The sequence below is a fragment of the Stegodyphus dumicola genome, chromosome 3, assembly GCF_044657685.1.
Source record: "Stegodyphus dumicola isolate Sdum_Otavi_A_Nest chromosome 3, ASM4465768v1".
In the NCBI taxonomy this organism is placed as follows: Eukaryota; Metazoa; Arthropoda; class Arachnida; order Araneae; family Eresidae; genus Stegodyphus; species Stegodyphus dumicola.
The window spans coordinates 261,318,384-261,346,134 of record NC_140770.1 but is presented as its reverse complement, the minus strand read 5'-3'; the positions used below and the strand labels follow the sequence as shown (position 1 = coordinate 261,346,134).

Below are 27,751 nucleotides of genomic sequence, written 5' to 3'. Positions count from 1 at the left end.
GTTTCTAAGTGTACAATATACACACCATAAAAACTAATTCAAGTGCATTGTCCTAGTAAATTAGTACCGATCCCATAGCTGAATACGTAGCTGATAACTAAATGCTGCATTAAAATTGTGTAGATTATTTTTACTCACAAAATGCTCGGCATATTTGCATCAAAAATAATTATAGTTTCAGATAAGAATTACAACATTAGCATTATTCATAACCTGCTGAAACGTAATAATAAAAATTTGATATTTTTAATAAAATTTGTTTATGCGTATTTTAAGAAAATACGAAAACAAAAAACCTGTAAGCAATGTTTATACGTATAACGAATCCAAAAGTCTTTTTAATAAGCTGATATCTGAAATTGTTAGAAATAACGATTTAGGAAATATGTAGTTTAATTAAGAAGTATTATAACGAAACCAATTTAGACAATACTTCAAACATTTTAATTAATAAACGAAATAAAAAATGGGTGATCTTAATGGTACGGTTTAATCATCTAATTGTTTATTGAAGATTTTCAATAAGCAATTAAATTCAAATGAGAGTAGCAATTCGCTTCAAATGAAATAATGATATAGAGCGATATTTAATTATAATTTCTGCATTAAGACATAAACATCGTTATATTCTGCATACATCAGGTACGCATTGATGTGGGGGATGATATTAAGCAAAGAAATAGCACACTTGGGGGGAATAAACAATATTCAATTATCTAATCATAAATTAAAACAATCAGAGAAACAATGTTAGAAAAAAAAAAGGTATAAAATTGTAATAATATGGAAAATCCTTGAGAGAAAAATATGTGTAATTTCAGCTACTTTAATGTAGTTTATCTTCCTCAAAAATATATGTATAACAGTAAAATATAAACATAGCAAATGCATTTATGAGAAATTATCTTTTCGTAAATGGTTAGACAAATGCGTTTACATTAAAAAGGCTTTTTAAATATCTATCGTAATCCAGTAGCATAAAATGTAAGTAAATAAAGAAATAAAGTAAATAAATAAAATCTTAAATCTTTCAAATTGTATGCTACGTCCAAAGAGGCGTTTTTTAACGTTTTCTGTGTTACCTTTATTTATTAAATATCATGTTCCTCGCACTTAAAATTCATTTCAACAGCAATACATTTTTCGAGCTGTGATTCCGAGCGTGTAGGAAGCAGTTTGGTTTTCTGCTAATTTTTCTACGGACTGACCCAGTCCCGTAAGCGGTCAGTGACTTGACTTCTTGCTTTTCTGAGGACTTTGTGAACTTGAAGTGTGGTCCCTTTGGGTTTCACGGATTATTATGTCTTGTTTAGGACACCGATCACCGATGAGGAAATAAGTGAATTTGCGGACTCTGAACAATCTGCTATCTTCCTACTAGTTACTTTAAAACGTGACCAATTTCTGAAAGGTCCCCGACTCAAGAAAAAGGAAAAGGAAAAAATAAGAAAATTATGGCTGAGACTAAGACGATTGATCTGGCAAAACAACGAGAAATTGAGACACAGAAACTTATCCAACAGTATGTGATGAAGCATCTGGAATTCGAAAACCGACTGACTACTGCCGAGACTCAGGAGGAAAAGACTAGCACTGCGCTTGAACATTCGAAGGAAATTTCTGAACATCTCAGAAAGGAACAACGCATGGAACAAGTTACTACTAATCCCGATACGGAAGGTGGTGGTGGTGGTGTATTTAATTATGGCAAAGCACACTAGGGCTATCTGCCTAAGAGGAGGGATGCCTTTCGTGGAGGACTTTCTAAGGGAAACTGGCTCGTATACACGTTACACATGGGGAAAACCACGAAAACACCCATGCAGCCAGCCCGTTCGCGGGATTCGAACCTCGGACCGAACTACCAGTGTTCAGCGACTTTACCGCTCGGCCGCTGGTGGGCCCCGATACGGAAGGAGAATGGACCATACCTAAGGAAACTGCGAAAATACAGGAAAACAGTGAGCCGATGGAAATCTCTCAGGAAAATCGTTTCCAGCTACTCCAAAAAATTGCCGAACAGAATTCTGAAGGAGGAGCCAACGCAGAAACTACTTCCCCGCCCATTGTATTATCCAGTGAAGAACGCGATTGGATGCTATTAGTGGAAATGTTCAAGAAAAACTGTTCTGAGCCCTACTAATGCCAGATGACAGCAAGATCTATTTTTGTCTTCACGAAAAACCTGAAAAATTGCAGTAAAATGAATCAACTCCTGCTAGCCAAGAAAATCCCATTCCACTCATATCAATACGAATGTGAAAAGCCGTTACGAGTTATACTAAAGAACCTCCCCGCTTCGGTTAAGGAAGAAGCCATCTACCAGGAACTTGAACGTAGGAAGTATCCCATCACGAAGGTGAAGCAATTCACCAGAAACCAAAAAGGACAAGTTACTAAGATGCCTATACTTTTGCTGGAACTGAGAAAAAACAGCGAAGGAAATCTGATACACCAGCTAAACAACCTGTTTATTTTCAAAATGGTATTTCAAAAATTTAATACCGAAAGAAGACCAGTACACTGCTTCCGCTGTCAGCAATTTGGCCGTTTCTTAGTCAAATGCGTGAAATGCGGAAATCAGCACTGAAGTAATCAGTACACTATGAAGCCAGAAGACAAACCGAAATGTATCTTTTGCGCACAAAATCATGCTACAGAGGATGCAGTGAATACAAGAAAAAATTCGAGAAGAAAAATATTCAGCCTCAAACTAAAGCCCCTGAACTCACAGAAGAAAATTTCCCCAGTACAAAAGCATCTCCTTATCCAGTTCAGACTAACATACAAGTCATGTACAGCGAAAAATTTAAGGAAAGATCACCCCTTCCTCGAAAGAAATTAACAATCAAATCAGCGAAAACCTCGACATAAAACTCCAAGCAGGCTTCCAGGCAGCAATGTTGCTCATTCAATTTGCTGAATCTGAAAATTAAGTAAAGTTTTGTATGCGATCACAGAAGGACCAACAGCGATGCAAACAATGCATAGCAGTAAAATTCTTAATTCACCCTATACTTAATCTGTTCTTTCTCTTTTCTCTTCTAGATCTGCAGTAGTCTGATTGACATCTTAATCCGGAGTAGCTTCGTTTGCCTATGCAAAGGCTCATCACCGCTTCATCGAGAATTCTCATCAAACATCTCTTCACGTTACAGTAGGAACGATATGTCTCTTCCCGATACGTTATACATAGGATGCGGCTACTACCCAAAGGGCCTGTTTTCATGTGCTTCGCACCTGAGCCTTCAACAGCAATATCGCAAAATATTTAGAAACAGCATATCTTTAGAATTTCCGATACACAGTCTCGCGATAATTATTTTCCCGTACAGTGTTGCCATTGCTCGCTTTGAAATCGCTGAGTTTGTTTATTAAAAATTCGGTAATATTTTCAGAATATGCAATAGATAATAAAACAAATTCTAGATTCCAAATTTGGACTTCGAGGTGCCCATATTCGAGTGGGGGACTACGTTAATCAAAATTTGATGTCTCTAGCTACCGTTTTCTACAATGCGACTTTGAATCTGCATGACATACAAAACATTCATGCAGATTCTTCATTATTTATTTTATTTAAATATAATGCAGACTCTAATATACGGTGGCAACAATTTAAAAAGTGAAACGCCGTTTTATAGTGGACAACGCAGAATGCGGAAACGAAGTTAACAGGCCTTCTGGCCAGATTTTCATTTAGGCTAATAAATATAAACAAGAATTTATTATTATTTTTTTTAATTTTAGAAAAATATAAGATTGAACGATTATATTTTAAAATGAATTATTAAGAAAATTAAACCTAAACGATTTTGAAAGCTTTATTTCACTTCTCTGCTCATCTTAAAACCAGACGAAGGTGGTTTGAGTTTTACTTAAATTTATACATCTCTTTCACCTTTCACCTTTTTCTTTTCCTCTTACTAATTTGAATCATATTGTTGACTTAGAATATCGCACTAGTCCTTTTAATTTAGTTAAAAAAAATTCAAGTGAGATCACATCTTTCTTCCAAGAGAGAATAAATTTCATTTTTAATAAAATTAATGCCAAAGTTACTTTTGAGTTCCATTATTAATATTATGAAAATTATGAAACATTCATCGGCCTGCAATTTTTAATTTATTAAATAAACGTCCATTTACCATTTTTGCCTGCTAATGGATAATTTCGATATGGGACTGATCAACTGCAACAGATGGAAATGAAGAATTTTCTTAAACAACATGCTTATGCTTTTAAGCTTAGTGCGTAATGATAAATATTTATATTTCGACATTTCTTAAAACAAAAACAACAACGACATTAGTTTCACGCATCCTTAATGTAAACTATTTCACAACATTATTAGTCCCCGATGTACATACGTTGGCAAAATAATCTGAGAAGATTAACTCTCATTGGATATTTTGAACTTTGTAAATAAGTCTTTGAATGCAGATACTGATTGCTCTTCGAAAGCCACAGGGATTTGTCGTAGGCTTAACTTTGATAGGTTGAAAAATAAGAGCCGATGGAGACAATAGTTTGGTGAAATGCTTCATAAATATTGATTCTTTTCAGTTTTAACGTATTTATCTAGCACGTGTCTTCATAATTAATAAATGTTTTCGCATTTTTTCTTAAAATTCACATTTTCCTATTCATCCAAGCATTACACCAGGCACTTTTATTTTATGTTTAGCCCGAAGGTGTAATTTGCCCAGAATGTCCATTAATTGCGTCTTGGCATTTTGCGTTGGTTCATTATAAACGACGTTTCACTTTTCAAATGGTTGCCACCAAATATTTGACCCCTGCATTATATTTAAAGAAATTAAATAACGAAGAATCTGCATAGATATATGTATGTTTCTCGTACTGTGAAAAAGAAAACTCTGGTACTGTGTCTCTAGGTACTGTGAATGGTACCTAGAGGCATCAAATTCTGAATAATGTAGTCCTCCACTCGATTTATTATCGATTTCATATTTTGTAAAACTTTAACGAATTTTTGATTAACAAACTCAACGATTTAAAAGCGAGCAATGGCAACACTCAACGGGGGAAAAACTCTTTTTATCTCCAGCGCGGAATTGTGTATCGGAAATTCTAAAGATATGCTTATTTGAAAATTATTTTACGACATTGCTGTTGAACTGAATTTTATTATTTAATGGCGAAGAATATTTAATAAATGAAGGTAACACACAATATGTTAAAAAACGCTCTTTTTTGTTTGCTTAATATAAAATCTGAAAGCTTTCAGATTTTTGTTTTTCATTTGTAACTTTAATACCCGAAATTTGTTTCAAAACAGAGCAGCATTAAAGAAACTTAAAAAATATAGCCATTTTGTAAAGATGCTTGTCTTGTACACTCTTTTTCTTTCTTTCAATTTCTTAACATGGCACACATACACATGAATATTTTTCGGGATATAAGCTTATTCACAAAGTAACAATATTAAACTCGAAGTATCGATATTGATGTTTTCAGTAAGTGATTTAATGTCCTGGCAGAATGTAAAGGGAATCATTTATTACAAGACTCGTGTGCTGGCTTTTAATGCACATTACGGCTTGGAAAAAAAGGCATTTTTCTTATAAGATTTTAAGGGTTACTTTGTGTTCTATTTATGAAATGATAATCAAAGAATGCCAATTGAGAAATTTGCATATGCAGAGTAGAATCTACTTTTCTTCCATATTGAAATTCTACGACTCAAATTAAGCTTAAATATTAAATTTTGAAAAATTTGGTGCGAAATTTGCGAAAAATTCAAAAAATTATCTTGCTGCTGTTATTTTAGATTGTGCCAAGAATAATCCACTTTTAGAATTTCCTCTCCCTTTTTATATTATGCATGAGCGGAGAAAAGGTCACATCGTTCCTACTTTGAAATAATTTTAACGAAGTGCCTAAACCACATTTGATGTTATTATCGCTTTCAAAAAATATGCCAAATTTCAAAACGCTTCAATAGATAAATTCACGTATAGCTTCGGAAATTGTGAATAAAAAAACTCTTAATTTTTTCTAGGTATGCTTAGAAATACGTCTACTTTGAGATGATGGTAAAACTTTTATAAGTTATAATTCAAAATTTTTTCGAAAAATTTATAAACATTATTTAAAAATACAAACTTTAAAAATAAATCATAAAAAAACGGCAAATTTTATTTCGAATGAACTTAAATTTTGAAATGTGAAAGGAAGACTAAAGTAAAAAAAGATAGATTAATAAATATTATATACAAAATTCACTTTAATAATAAGGAGCTACAGTTTTGAGAGCTAATTAAAAAAAAAAAAATCAACAAAATCTGAAATGTTTCAGATTTTAAATTACGTCCAAAGGGGCGTTTTTTAACATTTTGTGTGTTACCTTTCTTTATTAAATATCATGTTCCTCGCACTTAAACCATAAGATCCAGTGCAACAGCAATATCGCAAAATAGTTTTAAAACGAGCATATCTTTAGAATTTCCGATACAGAGACTCACGCGCTGGAGATAAAAATGTTTTTTCTGCACAACGTTGCCATTGCTCACTTTGAAATCCTTGAGTTTGTTAATCAAAAATTCGTCAAAGTTTTAAAAAATAGGAAATCGATCATAAAACAAATTTCAAATTCCAAATTTGGTCTTCCACATGCTCATATTCGTTGGAGGATTACGTTATTCAAAATTCGATGACTCTATGTACCGTTGTTTTATCACAATACGAGAAATATACATACATTTATGCAGATTTTTCATTATTTAATTTCTTCAAATATAATGCAGGACTCTAACATTTTGTGGCAACAGTTTGAAAAGTGAACCGACATTTATGAGTCCGACGCAAAATGCCAAAACGAAACTAATAGTCCTTCGGGATTCAAATCCCTTTGGACTAAAAAAAAAACACTCGTGCGATTTTTACAAAATTTGGCAGTTTGGCATAATTAGAGTCGTAGAATCGAAATATGGAAAAACATTGGCATGTCATTCCACGAAAAGTCTTCTTTTGTGTCAAAATACCTATATTAGAACAATGCTATGTATAAATCTAATACATATCCCAAGTCGCGCTTCCGAGAGATGAAAGAATGAGTTAAAAGAGCAAGTTGAATTTCGTGAATCATCGCAGTTGAACGGGATGTATAGAACTGTTTCATTTATTTTTTTTTTCGCTGTATACCTCTTTTGTACTATGTAAAGTTTCTGTAAAATGTTATCAAAGGAGGATTGATAATCTTATAATGTAGGGTTTTACTTTAACTTCCTAATAGTTAAGACACAATAACACGCCGAATAAATACTAATTCAGAAGTCAAACAACAAAAATCAGCGTTATATTTACAAAATTTTCACAGGACTATTTTCGATGGTTTTACCGAACCACCATCCTCAGCTGCAAAACCGCAAATGAACAAGATGGGAAATAATGATTAGATAAGATAAGAAAGCCTGGACAAGAATAATCAAGTGGCGCCATCTGTTGGTGAAACCAGAACTAAAACATAATTTCTTTAAAGGCCGAAGGCAAATTAGGATTGGAATTAGGATCGTTAACTAAAACAGAAAGATTTTTATGAATGTGAAATGCCTCTAGAAAATCCAGTTTTCCAATGGAACATGGTTTTTGAATAATTTTGGAAGCAGAAAAATTGAAAGTGTGATTTTCGGACCAACAATGTTGAGCAACAGAAGACTTCTGTGTTTACTTTTTTCTAACATATGCCTCATGTTCCTTGACGCGAAATTTTAAGGCTCTCTTAGTCTGGCCAATGTATATTAAACCACACTGGCAAGGAATCCTATAAATACCCCAGGAATTCACATCCGGAATGGGGTCCTTGAGTATGGAACTCGGAATTTTATTGATGGGAGAATAAACAACCCGAAAGTTAAATTTCTGCAAAATATGTGCAACTTTATGGCTAATTGATGGAAAGAAGGGAATGACAACAGAATTTTTATAATCTCCTAAAACAAGAGTGTGCCTTTTAGTGTGTTGAGATGAGAATTTTTTAACTGCTTGATTAATAATGTTGGGTGAAAAGACCCTGTCAACAGCTATTGTTTTTAAATAATTTAGTTCTTCATCAAGGGCTAGTTTGGAGGAGCAAACTTGAAGAGCACGGAAAACATAGGAATAAAATGAAGCTAACTTTGTTTAGTCGGATGACATCATTTAAAGTGTGGTGGAAGGCAAAAAGATGAAGGTTTACTGTAAACCATTGTACTGAAGTTGGATGTGTTGTACATGTGACCAGATAATAGTTATTTTATTTTTAAAAAAAATTTCCAATATATTCTAATTTCACATTTATGTTTTCCTACCTAAATGAGTTTCCAGGATTACGACTAATGTAAATGAGGTAGAAACGAGTATTTGAGCTGAAGTCTGGGTCACTTCAGTAGGAGAGCATGTTCTGCCTTTCGACCACGTTGTTGCTATTAGTCTAAGCTTACTGTAATATGGCCGTACTTCTACGTGCCTGATAGTTTACGCTGGTAATCTTTGAACAAGGCCAACTCCGCTAGTTAATTCTGTGCAGCTTCAGCTGGTTTATTTTAGTTAGTATTATATACGTTTAGTATTTTCTATTTTGAGTAGAAAAAAACCTAAGTGGAGAATTATTGTAAGCCCTAGAAAGGGTCATCTGCTCATCTATTTTGAGTTGGAATAAACGGTAATTTAACCCTTCTTTGGACTTGCTACGTACAAGAACTCAGCGCATAGTCACTACACAGTTCGTTAGTATTCTAACTCCCGGGGAAATCTAATTTAGCTAGGATATTATAGTAAAAAATCTGATGTGTACACCACATGACTTCCTTGTACGGAATATTAAATTTAAGCATTTTTCTTGCATTTCATTTAAACTTATTGGATTGAATTAAATCTACTTCGCCGACAACGCATAAACCACAATAGAATAAATGCATTCTTTAAAATTCACTCTATTTGTTTACCATAGCGACACTCTGGCGCTAGGTTCACTTAACAGTATCATATTTCGTTCATATTATAACTCAGAATGCACAAAATTTATATCATTTAAAGAATTATCTAATCGTTGTCACATGTTCTATTCAAATACTATAATAAATCTGGAACGATGTATAAAAGAAATTAAGCAAACAAAACAAAAAAGAAACAGTTTTTCACAGACAATTCAGTATTTCTCATTCAATTAATTCAGTTCTCACTTCACGACAAGGTAAAAATACATAAAAACTCAAAATATCTGTATTAAAAATTACGAAGTAAATCTTAAACACTTATTTCCTCGAAAAAATTCCAGAAAGGATCAAGCAATGTTTAATTCGCAATAATAAATGAAGGCCTTATCTTTGTTGTTGCGAAGCTAAGTTTCTCTAGATTGGCAACAAAGCCAATATCTTGCTGTTTCAAATGTAAACAAGCATTGGCCGCCGTCAAAAAAATATTAGGCTTAGCGGCACTTAAATAACTGTAAAATTGTTGATAATTCTAAACATATTGCATACAGATTTACTAGAGGCATAAAAACTTTAAAAGGCAGTTAAGAGCAACATAATTCAATCATTTTTAAAGCAAAAAATGTACAATTTACAAACATATAAGAGTAAAGAAACTGAGATCACTGAGCCGGGTAACAGGCTGGATATATATATAAATATATTTATATACGTTTGGTGCGGCCGATTGCAACCAAAATGCGAGGTGCACATCTACATGTTATAGCAGTCCTATATACAAAATTTCAACGTTCTGAGGCTACTCGTTTTTGAGTTATGCGAGATACGTACGTACGTACATACGTTCGTACAGACGCCACGAAAAATTCTCGTCAGAATTCTTTTTAAAGCAGTTTCATAATTTTTTTGGAGGAAAAGAGTGTTTTTTCTGTGCTTACGTACAGATATCACGGAAAAATTCCAATTATATTCCAATTATTTCCAATTATATGCAGAAAAACATCGTTAAATTGCATTCGATATCTGTCAAAATGGATATTTTCGTTGAAGTATGCTGCCTGAAATTTTTCGCGATTACAATACTTCCTTTTTACCTCGTACAAGGAAGTAAAAACAGATTCTGAACAAAATTATCACTGTGAAGTGCTGAACGCTGTGTGTTGCTTAATCAGAATGTTATGTTAAAACAAAAACAACAGTCACGTGAATAACACGTGACTACTTATGAATTCCAAATAATTCCTAATGAGTATACAACTGTAGACCAGTTTGCATCAATTGCAGAACGGAACAATCTTATAAGGACATCCTGAGTATTTTTATTAGAAAAGACTTCGGACATGCCTTGAGGAAGTGGCAACTATGTGAGATCCATTTCTAAAAGCGGCTTTGAAGTATAAATTTAGAAATACCCGAAGTAGCGTTAAGTGTTGGCCTATATTTTCCTGTTTTTTTTTTTTTTTTTTTTTTTTTTTTTTTTTTTTTCAGTTCATCGTGTCAATGTTCACTTTCCTAACAAAGATGGCTTATAGTTTTTTTTTTTTTTTTAAATTTTTATTATCAATATTTTGGTGTTTACTTTATTTATTAAATATCACGCACTTAGCGCTTACACTACTTAAAATTCGATTGAACAGCAAAATCACAAAATATTTAAAAACAACATAGCTTTAGAAATTCCGATAGACAGTCTCGCGCATTGGAGATAAAAATGTTTTATTTCGTACACTGTGGCCACTGCTCGCTGTGAAATCCATGAGTTTGTTCACCAAAAATTGGTTAAAGGTTCACAAAATATGAACTAGATAAAAAAAAAGTACATTCGAAATTCAAAATTCGGGCTTCTATATGCGCATGTTCTGGTGAAGGACTACGTTATTCAAAATTGGATAGCGCTAGGTACCGTTGTTTTTTCACAATTGCAAGAAATATGCATACATTCCTGCAGATTCTTCATTATGTAATTTCCTTAAATATAATACAGTACAATAATATTTGGTGGCAACAATATGAAAAGTGATAAAACTCATTTAGTGTTTCGGCGCAAAATGCCGTTTCGAGACTAATATTCCATTCGAAGCTAACCTCCCTCTAGGGCGAATAATTACAGTTGGAAAAGTTTAACTTTTCTAAAATTTTTAACTTATATTATTAAAGAAGCAAGGTTTGTAAGTCTAGACAGCGGGAAGTTCTTGCAACAGCTTTCATAACTAACTTTTAATTTACTTATGGCTGAGAGCAAGTAGGTAAAGGGAAGATTGCATATGGAGCTTACACTGTATGTGTTTGCACACTTATCTTAATTTAGTTAGTACTGTTAGCACTAGGAAGTGGCAAGTATTAAAAAGGGAAGACACGCCTTAAAGAAAGATAAAGTAATATGCTTAATTAAAAGCTAAAGTGACAGATTTTACATCATTAATTGGAGAACTTTGTAATTTTCTGAAATGCACAACATGCACACATATAAAATAGCATGAAGTGTTGAGAAGGATAAATAATTGTTCTATTAAATATTGGCACAGGTATATTAAAATAGATTATTTTTTTCATAATTGGGAAACATAGAACATAAAAACCCAAATGTGTGAAAATAGCACCGTGCATCCGCATAAGGTGCAACAGCATAAACGAAGAATAATACATTTCTCGAAATTTGTTGAAAACTTTCATCTCTGAAAAGATTCCTTAGAGCGTTAATTTCGAGAGAAATATTTCAGTAATATTCTGTTCTTATTCACAATTTTCTACCGCAGGGTATAATTAAAATTTTGAAAAGATTATCAGGAATCATATTGTTGATTTATACAACAAGTACCAGAAGTGTTATAACAACTTGTTATTACAATAGATAACACTATTGGTTATTTTGGAAACATCTTATCGATCCCGAGAAATAAGTTGATTCAGAAGCCTCAGGTAACAACTTCTGCAATAAGAGTTTGGAGATGAAAATTAAAACCGTAACCAAAGAATATTAAAAAAGAAATAATATTTATAAAGATTAAAGTATTCATTAAAATTACATTAAATTTGTATTTGCTCTTCATTCGCTTGAAGCTTTTAGAAATTAATCTTAACTTATTCAAAGCTACATGTCGATGTAGATGCGTTTCAAAAGCTCGAAGTTAAGTTTTACGAAATATAATTTATTAATCTTCAACCTCATTAGAACAAATTAAAAATTTTAATATTCGCTAAATAGGAACTTTAAAGCTTATTATTTATATTTACTTATTTACGCATATAAGATGTTTTCTTCACTAGAATGGTATTCTCGTTTCAGAAGTTTCAAACTTATAAAAAATCTTAAGAAAATTCAGCTGGCTAAATATTTCCAATTATATGCAGAAAATTATACAACGTTTAAGAGTTAATCGAAGTAGTAAAATTCAAATCTAATTTGCATTTATCGTGGTAATTTTACAATTGAACTTACAATTACCAAACATTTACATCATATCAGATATTTAGTAAGAATCTCAAATATGTTTAGGAAGATAAAATTAAAATTGTTAAAGCAGAAATAGAAATTATTGACAGTGGGCATTAACATTCTGCAATGGAAAAATGCTAATAAGATATTCAGAAAAAACTGCCTCTTCTTCTCCTTTTTGTTTACTTCCATATACGAACCAAAGGAAGTATTGTAAGCGCGAAAAATTTCGTGTATCAAGGAAAATATCCATTTTGACCGCTTTTTAATTCATTTGAGAGATGTTTTCCATGGCATCTGTACTTAGGGACAGAATAAAGTACTTTTTTCCCAAAACAGATTATAAAATGGATTCAGAAGACATTTTTTCGTGATTTCTGTAGGTGCGTATATATCTGGCATAACGGGAAAACGAGTAGCCTCAGAGCATTGAAAATTTTGTACATGAGACTGTTATAACTTGTAGTTATGCACTCCCTTTTTGGTTGCAAATGGATCTCACCAAAAGTATTTGTATTAGAGTTTCAGTAAAAGGAGATTAATTATTATTTTTTTTTATTTTTATATGTTTATATACTTTGCATATTTTTTCCCTTTCGCATTTTTATTTTTCAAGTTCGGTTTACTGATGAATTGTTATTTTAATTTGGATATGTTTAGATACAGTGTTAAACTCCTTATCCACTTTTGCAATTATTAATATTTTTGAGGAATTGCCTAGTTTTGATTCCAATTTAATTTTAACTTTTGATGCTTTAAGTTTATATATATATATATAAACAGAAAAAATGTTTTATAAACCATTTATTTTATAAATAAAAATATAATAAATATGTATTTCATTAATAAAAAATGGTTCATTTTAATTTTCTTTTAATATTTACTTTGGCTACTCCTGCCTTAGAACATTTGCATGCAATAGTTGTAGAATTGGCAACAGTGTAGTTATTTAAGTTATTTAAGGACTACCACTTATAACATAGTCGCCATTTATTTACATTTGAAACGCTTTAACAGGTGAATTAAGCCAGTTTCTGCACCTCCATTGTCTTTTTGCCGAGTGGAGCGAAAAGTAAATTTCAGTTTTGTGCTCCGAAGAAACTGCCTTCTTACCTGCTGGCCGAATTGCTTGTCTTTGCATAGAAGCTTTAATTAAGTAAGAATTGTAAAGCGAAGTAAGAATTTAATTAAGGGAATGACAAATACGTCTTCAATGAAATTCGAGGAAATAAGTTTAAATAAAATGCAGCAAAAATATATATAATTTAACAGACCATACAATGAAGTCCACATCAGAATTGTTCTTGTGGTGTCCACATCAAATTTTTTGTTAATATCATTGTCGTACGTACGAAAAAACTTTTGTAAGTTATCTGTTATAAATTTATAAATGAACTGCACTGAGCGAATGATGACTGCTTTACATCTTTGGTATCACTGAAAACCTTTTATTTAGAATATAATAATAATTCAGAAGATTGATTAATTTACTTAAAACAGCATCACGAATAGATGGAAAAGGGTTTGGCTGAACTTTAAGAACGATTCAAACAGGTTACCGCTTCCTGGTTTTTTTTCAAAATGACGAAACTATAAGAAAACAAGATTATATTGTTGATTTGAAGCTGCAAGGTTATGAAAAGGATACTGTTGAATTTATCTTTGACAATGGAATTAAATTCAATGTCCAGAATGCACGTCTTTCTGCCGCTTTCTTTCTTACCAAAATCTTTGCTATAAACTAACTTTAAAACCATCTAGCAGATTTGCGAATTACACGAAGATTACGTTATTGATAAAAATAAAAAAGATAAGTGATGAACAAGATTACTAAAAACTTTTCAAAGATTTTTTTTTTTAGTAGCACTTAAAAGAAGGCTTCTTTAGTCACCCGATGCTAGAGAATAATATAGTGGGTTATAAAACATTTTTAACACTAATGGATGAGGTTGGATTTTGTTGACTTTTATGAAGCTTCAGACGACTAAGGGTTTCCGCTTTTACTTTAAAAATGAAGGGTCCTTAAATGAAACGAAATATTAGTGGTTCGACAATCAAAAGACAGATAAAAGATGAGTTTGTACTTTTCTTGACATGGATCAAATAAACTGCAGTAGGTATTCAGTTTCTTGAAATTTTAATACTTTTCAGTAATACTTCCCTAATATAAATCAGGTTTGTCTGAAAGTAAAGCTGATTGCAAAGAATACGAATATTCCGTTCTAAGGTATTTCTCCCGCATTCTTAGCATGCCTTCGTGGTGGGGTGGTCTGCACGCTGGGCGTGTATCCCAGAGATCCGTGGTTCGATTCCCGGCGGCAAGCATTCTGTACCGCGCCACACCCATACAGAAAAATCCATCCTCGTGATTGGATATACCTTCCGATGACATCATTTCCTCTATGCTTAGGAACGCCTTGATTTTGTTTGGGCTCGAACGTACATCTCCATACCGTTTGAGAGCAGTACCGAAAAGATTATTATGTGAGTTGTATTTTTTATTTATTTCCTTTATTTATTTATTTTCTATGTGATGACGCTTTTTACAACGCTGCAGCGTGGTAAATTTAATATGAAAAAATGTAGTGATTTTTTACCTAAATAGAAAATGCTTTTTATTTTGTGTTAACTCCGTAAATGCTAATATTAAGCTCAGGGTTTTCTAATAAATGAATTTTTAATTTAAAATCCTTCATATTAAAGGTGTTAATTCATTATTTCATATTCATTATATATCCATTTTCTGCGAATGCAATCTCCGCAATCTTTGCATAAAATAGTGTTTGTCAGAGAAAGTTTCTTTTCTTATACACGTGCATTAAATTCAGCGACGATAATGAATGCACTTTTCTTTCATTTAAGGCAACAGAATGTTAGAATGACATGGCATTAACATGGGAATAAGATAACATTTACTAAGAAAATATTTTCTGCAATGTGACAGAAAGATAATGCATCAAAATTGCAATAATAATAATATACTTTACTTCAAATCAAAATTGCAATAATAATAATATACTTACACAATGCCTTTCAACAGTTGGTTCGAGATCGTCGTGTTTTGGCCTTTGCACTAAATTCATGAAATCAGATATTTATATAATCTTAGCATTTAAGATTGTTTATGCTTCGAAAGATTTTATAATTTTATTATTCTATGAAACAGTAAGCCATCTGCAGAACGCTGCAGCTAAAGACTTCCGTTTTAAAGAAACAAATGATAATTTTCACGCTTCCATTTCATTTACGCGCATCATTCAACGAAAACAAAACCGTAAGAACCCTGCCCAAACGTCATTTTGCCAAGAGAAAATGATGTCATCTGAAAATATGTCCAATCACAAGTACGGATTTTCCCCTATGCTCGTGGTGCGGTACATGCTTCCCGGAGAAGGCGCTGTTCATTTTTTATATCTCCTGCTTCCAAAAAGTACCTAATTTCTCTACATTGTTATTGATGAAAAATGTAAATGAGTATAGGTGGTAAAAGGAGGTAAAAGCAAATTTTCTCAAGAGGGATATTTTAGTTTCATTACTGAAAGGTGATAAAAATTTGACCGAAATTTGCGAGTGTGCAGTGCTATGATTCTCTGATTACCTCCATAAAGAAGGAAATCAAATTAAGAACAAAGATAATGTTTAAAATGAGTATATAATATTATTAACTAAATGCTTAATGTAAATACTATGTACAAGTGTACTACAGAATCTACTTGTTTCTTTATAATAAAAACGATCAGTAAATGGACAAAAATTATTTAAAAATTACATTGCTAAGTGAAATAAGCTGTACTACGTATTTCAAAAAACTCGTAAACGGAAAAATTCTTTTTACAAAGAAGTTGGGCTATTTTAAAATTACTGGCCTTAATTTTTTTTAATATTTTATTTTACTATGTTAATCAAGTAAGCATTCTGCCTGAAAAAAATCAGGATTCTGCCTTGAAAAAATCAGGATTCTTTCCTGAAAAAATCTGCCAGATATTTCAAATTTTACTTTTCATCGTGTTTCAATTTTAACTGCCGCCTAACCGGGACCGTGATTAGTGACTCTGACTGCCGCGGGGAAATACCGGATTCGAATCTCGGAGAAGGCATAGATGTTTGTAAATGTATGGTGTATGTCCGGCATGGGGCACTCAAAACATGTGGCGAACCGAAAGTTCTCTCGAGCGTTAGTATCAGGCGAAGAGGGATGGGAGACTCTCGGACCCGTCCCTCCGGGGTGCTCTCCTTCAAAACTGGTGGCGAACTGAGTAACGTCGTACTGTCACCTGTAAGGTTCCCAAGACTCCTGCCAACGCCATGCGCAATCTTGCCACCTTGCACGACGAATTTCGTGGGCTAGTTCTGATATCAGGCAAGCGACATTAGTCACAACAGCAACAACAAAACTTCAACTTTTTCAAAAGAAATTTATAATTCAGTGCATATAAGTTCTATTAGTTGTAATGTTAGCCAGAATAGTCGCTGCTTCTATTCTAACTTTAACATTGTAACACTTCCTCAATACTCATTCAAATGCAAAAAGTTGAAAACAATATTCTGAAAGAATTTCTTTCATATGAAAGATTATCCAGTTTGCTGAGAACTTTGGTTTATCCAAGACAAGTTATTTTAAATAAATTATTTTATTTTGTGTATTACTAATATTTTTATTCTTTAGATTACTACAATTATTAACTTACTTATCCAAGTAATGGAAAACTTTCCTAGTGATGGTGATTAGCAAATAAAAAGTTTGTGCAGAAGCTCTTAAAATGATTTTCAGTTTAAAAATTACGTCTTAAAAAATCATAAAATATTGGTTTTCCGATTAAGACCAATTTCTCCCTTTTAATATCCGAAGCGAGAAAATAATTTTTGCTGCTTCAACTTTTAAAGAAGGCAAATTATTAATTGGATGCGAAAGCTCCAATTAATTATTAAATTGAAATTAAAAATTGAAATTTTTAACTTGACTTTTTAACTACTTTTAAAATATCCTCTTTGAAAGAGTTCAAACATTGCCAGTTTTTATATTTGCTTTCATTGCTTTATGCCTAGCAGAAATACATTTCGTTCAGTTCTGGAGAAAATACCTAATTAATGTTTCAAAAAAGTAAACCTGCTGATGTTTCACTGTCTTCCTTTTTCGGGCTTCCATATTACAGTTAATGTATTGTGTTTTGGCTGGCAAGCACTAAAACATTCAGGTTTGCCCATCAGCGATGGAAAATAAAATTTTCCTAATATTTTAGGAGCACGTCAGAGAAGAAATTGAAGAAAAGTTGGTCAGTTTTTACAAAACGAATGGAAATAATTTTGTTAAAATAATATTATCAGAAAATTCTCTGATGTAAATGCTCGTCTCGGATAATTTCCAATTTTTAAAGGCTTCAAGTTTCAATTTTTTCTTTTTAAAGACTTTAATAGGGAATTATCTGGGATTCCATCAATATTTTAATAAACAAACTTACCAAAAACTTTATAATTCTTTAATGCTGTTTTAAATTGAGTATAATGAAAACAGCCTTCAAAACAGTTACAATATTTAATTTATGTAATTAAGAATGAAGACCTACTTGAATGGGAATATATAAATATTTAATTGATAAGTTTAATTTCAATATCCATACAAGCAAGTTAAAAAGAGTTCGGAAAAGTATATTTGTTAAGACAAGATTTTACCTATTTTATATATTAAAAATCAACCTTTACATTCGGATTCCAATCAATAGGTACCTACCATAGTAAGACGATGGAAGAATGTAGAATTTAATAGTGACAAATAAAATGCATATTCTGCCAGACTGCAAACGAATTTAAGGAGTTACATTAAAGTTGCATTTCTATGAATATGTATATAAACATGCCAACAAGCTTAGTAACATGTCTTTGTAATAACATAGTTTTGCAAATTTCATTATTTTAAAATTAATTATTAGCATTTAAATTAAAAAATAAACGAACATATATTCCTAAGAAGATAAAAGAAGAAGCTTTTCAACAAAGTAAAGGAACATCATTAGTAAGAAAAAGAAAATCCAGGAACATTTCATTAGCCAAAATAATATAGTTCGAAAGTATGAGTATACTTCATGTTACATTTTGAAATGTCAACACAAATACTTATAAATACTTCATATTCCATGGAATGATGTTAGCTGTATACTTTGCACAACATGTAGTGTATGAAAACATAGTTCAGCCTTAAACAGCTAAAAATGTAAAATACCACGTTTTACAAAAAAACATAGAAAAGTTTTAAAACACTGCACAATACTTCCATCTGAGACAATGCTACCATAAGTCCAATTACATTCCATTTTTACAATAGATAAATACATAAACGAACAAGAAAGTATTACAGCAATAGTAAGGGAATATTACAGCCAAATATAACTATATTTCATATATTGACCACCAAAAATTGTATGAGACTTCACATTAAACTCGTAACGTTAGGTAAATGTACATTTTGGTTTACATAATTCTAATATTGCGGGCACATGAACAATAAAATGAGAATGGAAATATTAACTTGAAGTAGAATTCCATTCTCTTTTTAATCTGATGTTAAGTTAAAATATTACCCTTGTTAAAGTAAGTCGGTTGTATTTTTTATAAAAATGAGGAAAAAAAAAAAAAAAAAAACTAGAAGAGGAATCTGAATAGTGGAGAACGAAATTGTGTGCAGAATTTGAAGTCACTTCACTCTTAATCTATCGATTTTGAAATCATTGCCACAAATGCTTACTGTATAAATGAACATATATTTCGGAAATTATTGAGCAAAATTTCCTGCTTTTTTAAAAATATGTCTAAATTTATTTAATTTAAGATGACAGGCACAGTTTAAGAGTATAAAATTTAGGTTTTTTTTTAAACTATTATGAATATTATTTTATTTTTTTAAAACTAAAAAATAAATGTTTGAACTTTGCTTGGATTAAATATAAATTGCAAATGATATGAAAAATAAAAATCAAGAACATTTAATTAAAAAAGCAATATTATCAAATTAAGCGAAATTTAGTTGGAAATTTATGTCCAAATACGTATGTTAGAGCAAACATTAGCGCATGTTAGCGTGATACATTAAACTCTCCATATATTAGCTTTATACGTATGTAAATTTAATATATAATCTAACTTTTGCTTAACGCATGAAAAATGTCCTAAGGAAGACTTAGGTTATAAGTTAAATTTGCAAATGACGTCGGACGTGTGCTGAGGAGATATAGATCTATAAAGTACATTACTTCATGTAAAATACAATGAACATAATTATTTGTATCACAAACCACAGTTGAACATAAGAATTTTCAAAATGTAAAGCAAAGTAAAAAAAAAAGTAAGAAAGTAAGATAGTAAATAAAAACATTTTTAACTCTTTTAAGTTAACAAAATTTATTCTTTTAATTTTCAAAAATTCAATAAAAAGTTAATAGATTGAAAAATTTTCCCCAATACACCTATGTACCTCTAATTTTTATTTAGTAAGTATATCTTTAACGATACATTAAAATTAATGTTTGATGCTAGAATGCAAATATTGTGTAATTAAGGAAGAGGAAATTATCTTTAAATGTATTATAGTTATACATTTTAAAAAAATACATTTGAAAAAATAATCATACATTTTGCTAGCGATTGAGAATAAAAATTTTAAAACATCAAGCTAATTTAATATATAATTTCAATATTTTTTAAACTGTTAAAAGAATTTTACCTGCAATCTTAGGCTAGATATAAAAAAATAAATAGTTCATTTGCAATTACAAATATCTTAGGCTTTCATTTCAGTGTAAAAAAGAATTAACTTAAATATTTCAGTACTTTTGCACCAAAACCATTTCAGAATGTTAATATAATATAATAAGATTAATTATCATTACCTAACATACCTTTAAAGGACAAAATTTTATTTTATTATCGTGATTCTAGTGCATTATATATTCACGCTAATTGTTAATCGAGATTGTCATTCACAAAAAAAAAGGGGGTTATTTTTACGCGTTAAACAGCATGGTTGGAACTTGAAAATACGGCTCATTAGATGATTTAAAAAAAGTTCTCTGCGTTTGGTTTATTTTTGAAATAAAAGCTACTTGAAATGAATATACAGTTAAGAGACAAATTTAAAAAAAATGTTAATAGCCTTTTTGTTCAGTGGTATAGAGATCAAGCTTTGTTTTACATATCCTTCAATATTTCAAGAATGAAATGTATTTGTGCCATTTTGTTATGCATAAGTTCTGAAATATTTATTACTCATTAATGAAGAAACAATTAATTATTTAATTAAAAAATCTGAAAGTTTCAGATTTTATATTAAGCCTCAATGGGCCTTATTTTCATTTACAGACACAAACACATTTCGAGTGCATCTGGGATAACCCCTCATTGGGCTAAAAATATAATAAAAAACTATATATCTTTAGAATTTCCGATAGACAATCTCGCGTGCTGAAGATAAAATGTTGTATTCCCTACAGTGTTGCGACTGTTCGCTTTGAGATTGTTGAGTTTTTAATCAAAAATTTGTTCAAATTTTACAAAATATGAAACAGACAAAACAAATTCGAAATTCCAAATACGGGCTTCCACGTGTCCATGTTTCGTGTGGAGGTCTATGTTATTCATTTGATGACACTAGTTACCTTTGTTTTTTCGCAATGCGAGAAACATACATGACTCATGTAGATCCTTCATTATTTAGTTTCTTTATATATAATACAGGACGATAACATTTGGTGAGAGCAATCTGACAAGTGATTCGGACATGTAAATTGATTCGACGCAAAATGCCGTTTTTAGACTAATAGCCCTTCTGGGCTAACGACCATTTGGGCTATTAATAATATTTATAATTCATTAAATACTGAATAGTTTGTTTTAAAATGTATTAATTTTTATTTTGCACTATATTTATTTTATGTTTAGTTTACTTGATTGTTTAATTTAGTAGCATATTTTTATTCTTTAACAGAATATGCTAAACATTATAATTGTAATAAATTAAGATATTATAATACCTTCTGTTTTGAGTAATCATTTAGGTTGGTAAATACTAGACTACTTTTTCCGTTCCCCTCCGAATTTATAGTGAAATATTTTACAAATTACCTTGGTGAAATTTGCGACTGAACAATCAAAGAAAACCATTCCAAAATCCCTCATAACATCATTTTTTATTATTAGGATATAGTGAGGATACTTCACCGCAAATAATTTTTTTCTAGTATGAATAAGTATGGAATTCTGTTATATGCTTTCAATCAATCGCTATCTAATTTACGTATCAAGGTATGATAGGACATATATTGATCTATATATGAGAGAGGAATATTAAATCCGGTATCAAATAATGTTAATTGCAAAATACAGCTAGAATATTTCTCACATATTAATAACGAATTTTTGTATAATAATATAGTATACAGTGATTTTTCATTAATTACCCCTAAAAACGTTTTATCGTGTGACATTTGTAAGTAAGTTTCTGTAAATGTAACAGAAAATCAAGGAAACTGTTACTTTCTTAATTACGCACTCTCATTCTTTTTTCTAGCTCTTTCTTCTGAAGGCTTTTGAAAGATAGGCTGAAGATGTTAGGAAGAAAAAATAAGAAGACGAATATACCAAAGCATATGATAATAGAGAAGATACTGTGATGGGTAAGGTACCCTGTTTTATATCACATTCGAGAAGTATATAAACAACTATCATTTATTCCTTGCAAATCAAACGTACTTATATTGTCTAAAGTTTAAATTTTTTTATTAGGAAACGCCGTTGAAATAGGATTTGTTTGTTCATCCTAATGCATTAGATATTCTTTAAATTTTTATATTTGCTTATGGAAAACTTGCATATCCAATGTTATTTCTGTAATTTTAGCTTAATTTTAAAAGAATTATGTAATGTATACAATAAGTGCCGCTTATCGTAATCACGGTTAAAGTTATCATTCAGATATTGCTATTGAATTGCCAAAGTCCGGCCGGTTTGGAAAAATGTGGAAAACATGGAATATACCTAGTGATCCAAAAGTCTGTTAACATTTGAAAATTCAATAACTCACAGAATAATCCAGGGAGCTAAGTAAATTGACGCACATGCTTGAAATGGCATGGGCTTTTAAAGTAAAGTAAATAAATAAATAAAAATAAAAAGTAGAATGAAAAAAAAAAAAAAAAGGCCAACATATGGCGCTGGGCAGCAGCAAACTGTCAGTGACGCCCCATGAGAATCGTGTATGAAATGAGTTATAGTGAGATAAGGAATCGGTCCCTTCAATGACTTTGTAACCTTTCTATTCTCGCTTTCAGGTGTTGGTTAAGGTGGATTTATCACATCAGTCGTGATCGAACCTTTTTTTCTTCGAGAAACATGCGTCGCTCTACTATTTAAACTGCCAGTATGACGGGTGCGACGTACGCTGATATATTACAGAATCGCATCATCCCTAGTCTGGCTGATAAATACCTGTTTGAAGGTATGACTTTTATGCAGGATGGAACTCCTTCTCATATTGCTACAGGTGTGAAAGATCTCTTACATACATCGTTTGGTTTTATTTCCTTTCTGAGCTTTCTGAGCCGCCTTTTCCGTCATACTTGACTTCACAGGTCCCCAGATCTCCATCCGTGTGGTTGTTGGTTGTATGGTTAAATGAAATCGCAAGTCTACCAGGATCGTCCGATTTCATTATGGATGCTAAAAGACAACATCCAACGGCAATTTCTCACTGTATCTACAGATACGATGTACAGTGCTGTTCATACAATTGTTAGGCTAATTATTGTTTTTGTTATCATATGAAGCGCCATCTGTTGGCCAGTTTAAGCACTTTTTTTCGCTTTCAATAAAACCCTATGACATTTCAAGCACGTCTGTCAGCTTTTATCTCTCGATCTATGTTATTCAATGAATTATTGGATTTTCCAATGTTAACGGACTTTTGGGTTACCCGGTAAATCGTTTATTGTGACGAGCTGGTCGATTAATATTACCAAAATATTATAGAATAAGTTTTTGAAACTGAAATAATGCCATCAAATAAAAGATTTCAAACTGCTGAATAAAGTTGAAGTATATTGTCAAATAACAAAGATTTGTCGTCAAATACACTGATTTTGATTTCAGCCAAGACAGAAGTCTTGAAACTGCATCTCGGAAAAGATAACAAAGAACTGTTTCAAACATGTCAACTTTTCAATAAGCTGAAATCGTTTCCAATTAATATGAGCTGTGAGGAATTCAAGGCTTGGGAGAATATTGGTGAAAAATCTCAAGATGGAGCATCAATGACAGAGAAAAGTACCTGCCTGTAGTTTTCCGAAGCAGATTTCCAGAAACACTGTTAATATGAACAGTTTATAAATGAACTTTAGCGAAATGATTCCAGATAATTAATTATTAATGGCATTTATTTATTTAACATCTGTGAAAGTAAGTTTTCGTATGTTTCTAGTTATATTTATTTGTATTAATTTAACCCCTTAGCACCGATTGTCACGCAAAAGTGCCAGCAAGTTAAACACTAATTTGTGCCAGTGTTCTAAAACGTTTTATAGGTCGCTAGATGGCGTCTTGTGTCCATTACGTTTGAAATGAGTAGCTTCAGGATCCCCACCTTCAATTTGATCACATTCCGCGTAACGTTGATGTCAGCTGTTACGGGGGGGGCCGTATTGTAAACAGACAGAGCTCTTCTTTTAATTCGTCACATGATATTAACATTCCGTTTCTATATCCTTTCCAATCCTTTTTTATTATTTTTTGCTGCTATGTAGAGTCCTTTTTGCTACTATGTAGTATTACGATATGAGATTGTATTACGCTCTTATTTTGTTACTTATCAGATGAATGGTAAATGAGCCAATTAGTGATATGAATGAGAGTGATGGCTCATTTTCTAAACAGTTCGAGAGAGAGATTTCCAGTGATTCTCATGCGAGCATGTTGTCAGAGACTGAGATAACTGAGAGTCTGCCTTCTAGTTCACGTGAAAGATTTTGTTACTTCTTTTTGTAAGCAGTCTTCCTTGTATTTTTTTAAATTTAAATGTTCATTAATGGAGTTTATTAATTGAAACTTCGGAATAATTTGAATAACGCTTCTAGAAACTATTTCTCAAAGTAAACAATTTTTTTAGATATTTTCATGTAAAGTAAAAGATAATGATTATTAAACGATAATTTTAACACGCATGATAGTTTAAGTAATAATCTAAAATACTACCAAAAATTATGATATTAGGAAGTAAAGTTTGTTTTTATTCCCTTATTCGCCCCCCCCTAAATTTAGGCAAAATATCCGGCTTGTAGAATGACTCCTTTAGACACCATCCATTCCAAGGGAAACATCTTAAACAAAGGCACGCCACCTTGAAAGGGTTAAAGTGCATTGATGATTTGAAGGAAGCATTTTTCATCGGTTAATGCTATTTTCGATTAATGTTATCAAAATAGTCATGCATACACATGATCACATTAAGCGGCTCCTACTGTATGTGCATTAAACTAATTTGTTTATAATGATGCTTCACGTCTGCCACCTATAATGGCAAGTTTTTGGTACTTGTGAACCCTTCTTTATCGAAACAGGAATCTGGTGCCTTTTCCTAAATGCTCTATGTTTAGATGAATCTGATAAAAAAAATTCGTTTTGTTAATTTAAAAAAAGTTTAGTTTAATAGTTCATATTTTAAACTAATTCTTGCATACAAGTTTTGAAATATAATTTTGATGAAGGGCATTTAGATATGGCAGTGCCCATTTCCATTAATCGAATGATTTAGGGACCCAGATGATGACTTTATTGTTCTGAATCGTATCCAAGTACTACCTTGCAAACTATCATTAAAACTTGATCTCTGTATGGGGTATTTACAAAAGAGAATTAGGAATGTTCTTTTAAATTTTCTTCCGAAAATGCAGTAGATGACGAAATTTACGGATGAGTTAATAGTGACCAATAAGTTTGAAACTCTTACTAAAGAGGGTAGGAATATATCAAAATACTCAATGATATTAACAAGCAAAGCAAGTATGTTACAGATGAGGAATATAATGACAACACAAAGAAGCATCATTGCAAGGCTGAATTCTCCCTCTTGCTTGCGACTCAACATCTGACGTTCTCGATTGGCTTTCCGAACTGTTTGCCAAATATAAATGTTGAAGACAGCTAACATCAGAAACGGAATGAAATACATCACAAGTAAGTACAGCCAGATATGATAGACTTCATAGTAGAGCTTATTTACTCTCAGCTGCGAAGCTATCACTTTGTAGACTGTTCGATTAAGTTGAGGAAAGAAAACTTTCTGATGCTCAACCTCCCAAAAACGTGGTATATTATAACAAACGGCCATCGTGGTTATGAGTAAATTACAAAATCGAGCTCTTCTGTAAGTACACAATGATTTTGCTCTGAGAGGATGGCAGACAGCTATGTAACGTTCTACTGTAACTGCAACTGTTGTCCATACTGATCCCGTCTGTGCTATCAATCCCACCGGATAGGCAATTGGTATTATGAAAGGTGAAATATCTAATGCATATATGTTTAGAAACTTCAGTCGTGTGCCAAGTTTGTTCAGTCCAAGCATAAGTACTGCACAGAGTAAGACGACAGTGTCAAACACTGCCAATCCTTGAAGACCGCAGTTGACAGATGATCTCATCTGAGGCCTAGAAAGGATGACGAGAGATACAATGTTGGCAATTACACCAAGTAATCCTATGATGGTTATCAGGGCACCTTCTATGATGAACTCAAACGTAGAAGTGACTGGAATCATTTCAAATGGTTCAGTATCGTTGAGCATTACCTGAAGAATTCTACCTCTTCCTGAAGTCCACTGAGTCGCATTCATCTTTTATTAAGTAAGTCACAGGATATATATAAACTTTAAAATTCCTTTCTAAATGAAATTAAACTTTGTGATAGGAATGTAAAATCTGGATACTTAGAAAACCAGTGTGCTCAAATTGTAGTAATTTTAACACTGCAAATTTGAGAACATTTTAGTAAGCAAAAGGTTGTACGTTTTACACTACTTGTTGCATTTAATCAAATTATAAAATTCACACAATTACTAATTGAAAAGAAAGCTTGTAAAAATGAATAATGATTTAAAATACGGAGTTTATCTTTAATCAATAACAAATGAGTTTTTTAAGATCTGTGTAATAATGTTCATATATATCAAGCCATTATACATAAAGTTTAAAAATTAATGTTGCATTTCTTTAAGCAATTTAAAAGCATTATCTGCTTTTCAATAATTAAGTATTTCCAATATTCTTCTTATTATAAATATTCACATTAATTATATTAATAAAAATAAAAACACACACGGTTTTCTTTCCTGGACCGGAAGTATATTTTTATTGTACAATATTTTTAGCTCTTAGCGCTTGAATCATGAAATAGTTAACAGTGTAACAAATAACAAAAAAATTCATAAATCTGATCGTATTTTTAAAGCATCAAAATGTAACGAAGACTTTTAAAACTTCTTTTGAAGTTAAATATTATAAATATATTTCTGAAATACTATTTTAATTAGCAAGAAGCCTCTATATGCGTCAGATGCTAAAATAAAGGGGTACTGGTTAAAATCTTCATATCATTATAATTTTTTAATAATATGTCACTAATAGTGCCCCATATCATGTACATTTAATAAAACATTTACATTCTTATCTTAAAATATAGTATGGAAACTGATTGAATCTGGTACATATTTTTGAATAGTTTGAAGTTTTTAATATTTTCATTATAAAAACTTTACTTGATGGTTGTATAAAGTCTAACTTCTGTAGTTAACATAGATTCGAACCAATAAGCTCAACAACGTTTCTCATTTAGAGCAATAAAATGATTCATATAATCTCTCCAAATTTCCAAGTAATTCAAAAAATGATTAGAATTTTTCAGATAGATTAAAAATATATGCAACCAGAGCTGTCCATTTCCTGCGCTGTAGCACCTGAAAGAGAAAATAAACATAACATAGAATAAACAGGTAAATACTGATGCAATTAAAAAATTAGATATGACAACCATCTGAAATTTAATGACATTCTAAACAAGTCTCATTAGGGATGCAAACATGTGCTTCGTGGATGTTACCGTAAGTCTTCAAAACTTAGACAGGGCTGCAGGAAACTATGCAATTAACTTGTTCTTCGCTCGTTAGGGAAGCCTCGAAGACAGTTGAAGGAGAAATTAAAATACTCTGTAAGTATGAATTTCTCGGACTTTTCAGGTAGTGTATTAATATACAAATAATTTATTATTTCATAGTAGGAACTGAAAAGTTTCTTATGAAGACACTTAATAATAATCAGTTTATTTATTGACAGATAAAATATTTTTA

General features: G+C 31.5%; 1 protein-coding gene, 1 long non-coding RNA gene and 1 pseudogene across 5 annotated transcripts in view; 1 reads left to right on the top strand and 2 right to left on the bottom strand.

The window, feature by feature from the left end:
• The window catches only part of LOC146998329 (uncharacterized), a 353,123-nt gene that overhangs the window by 62,448 nt on the left and 262,924 nt on the right, over positions 1–27,751 (top strand). For 3 of the 4 annotated variants that reach the window (XR_015040447.1, XR_015040446.1, XM_085814077.1), the window contains exon 2: positions 21,929–22,034. Coding sequence is in view for 1 of the 4 variants with exons in the window: in XM_085814077.1 (XP_085670203.1) it covers positions 22,031–22,034 (4 nt within the window). In the remaining 3 variants the exon portion in view is untranslated. Of the gene's footprint in view, positions 1–21,928; positions 22,035–23,505; positions 23,907–27,751 lie in introns of those variants that run through there. The other variant, XR_015040449.1, reaches the window with a different exon arrangement.
• On the bottom strand, positions 24,843–26,344 carry LOC118196694 (FMRFamide receptor pseudogene; annotated as a pseudogene).
• Positions 26,469–27,751, bottom strand: part of LOC118196637 (uncharacterized) — a 189,498-nt gene continuing 188,215 nt past the window's right edge. Inside the window, exon 5 of the long non-coding RNA XR_004759446.2 lies at positions 26,469–27,361. This is a non-coding gene — a long non-coding RNA (uncharacterized LOC118196637). The remainder of the gene's footprint in view (positions 27,362–27,751) is intronic.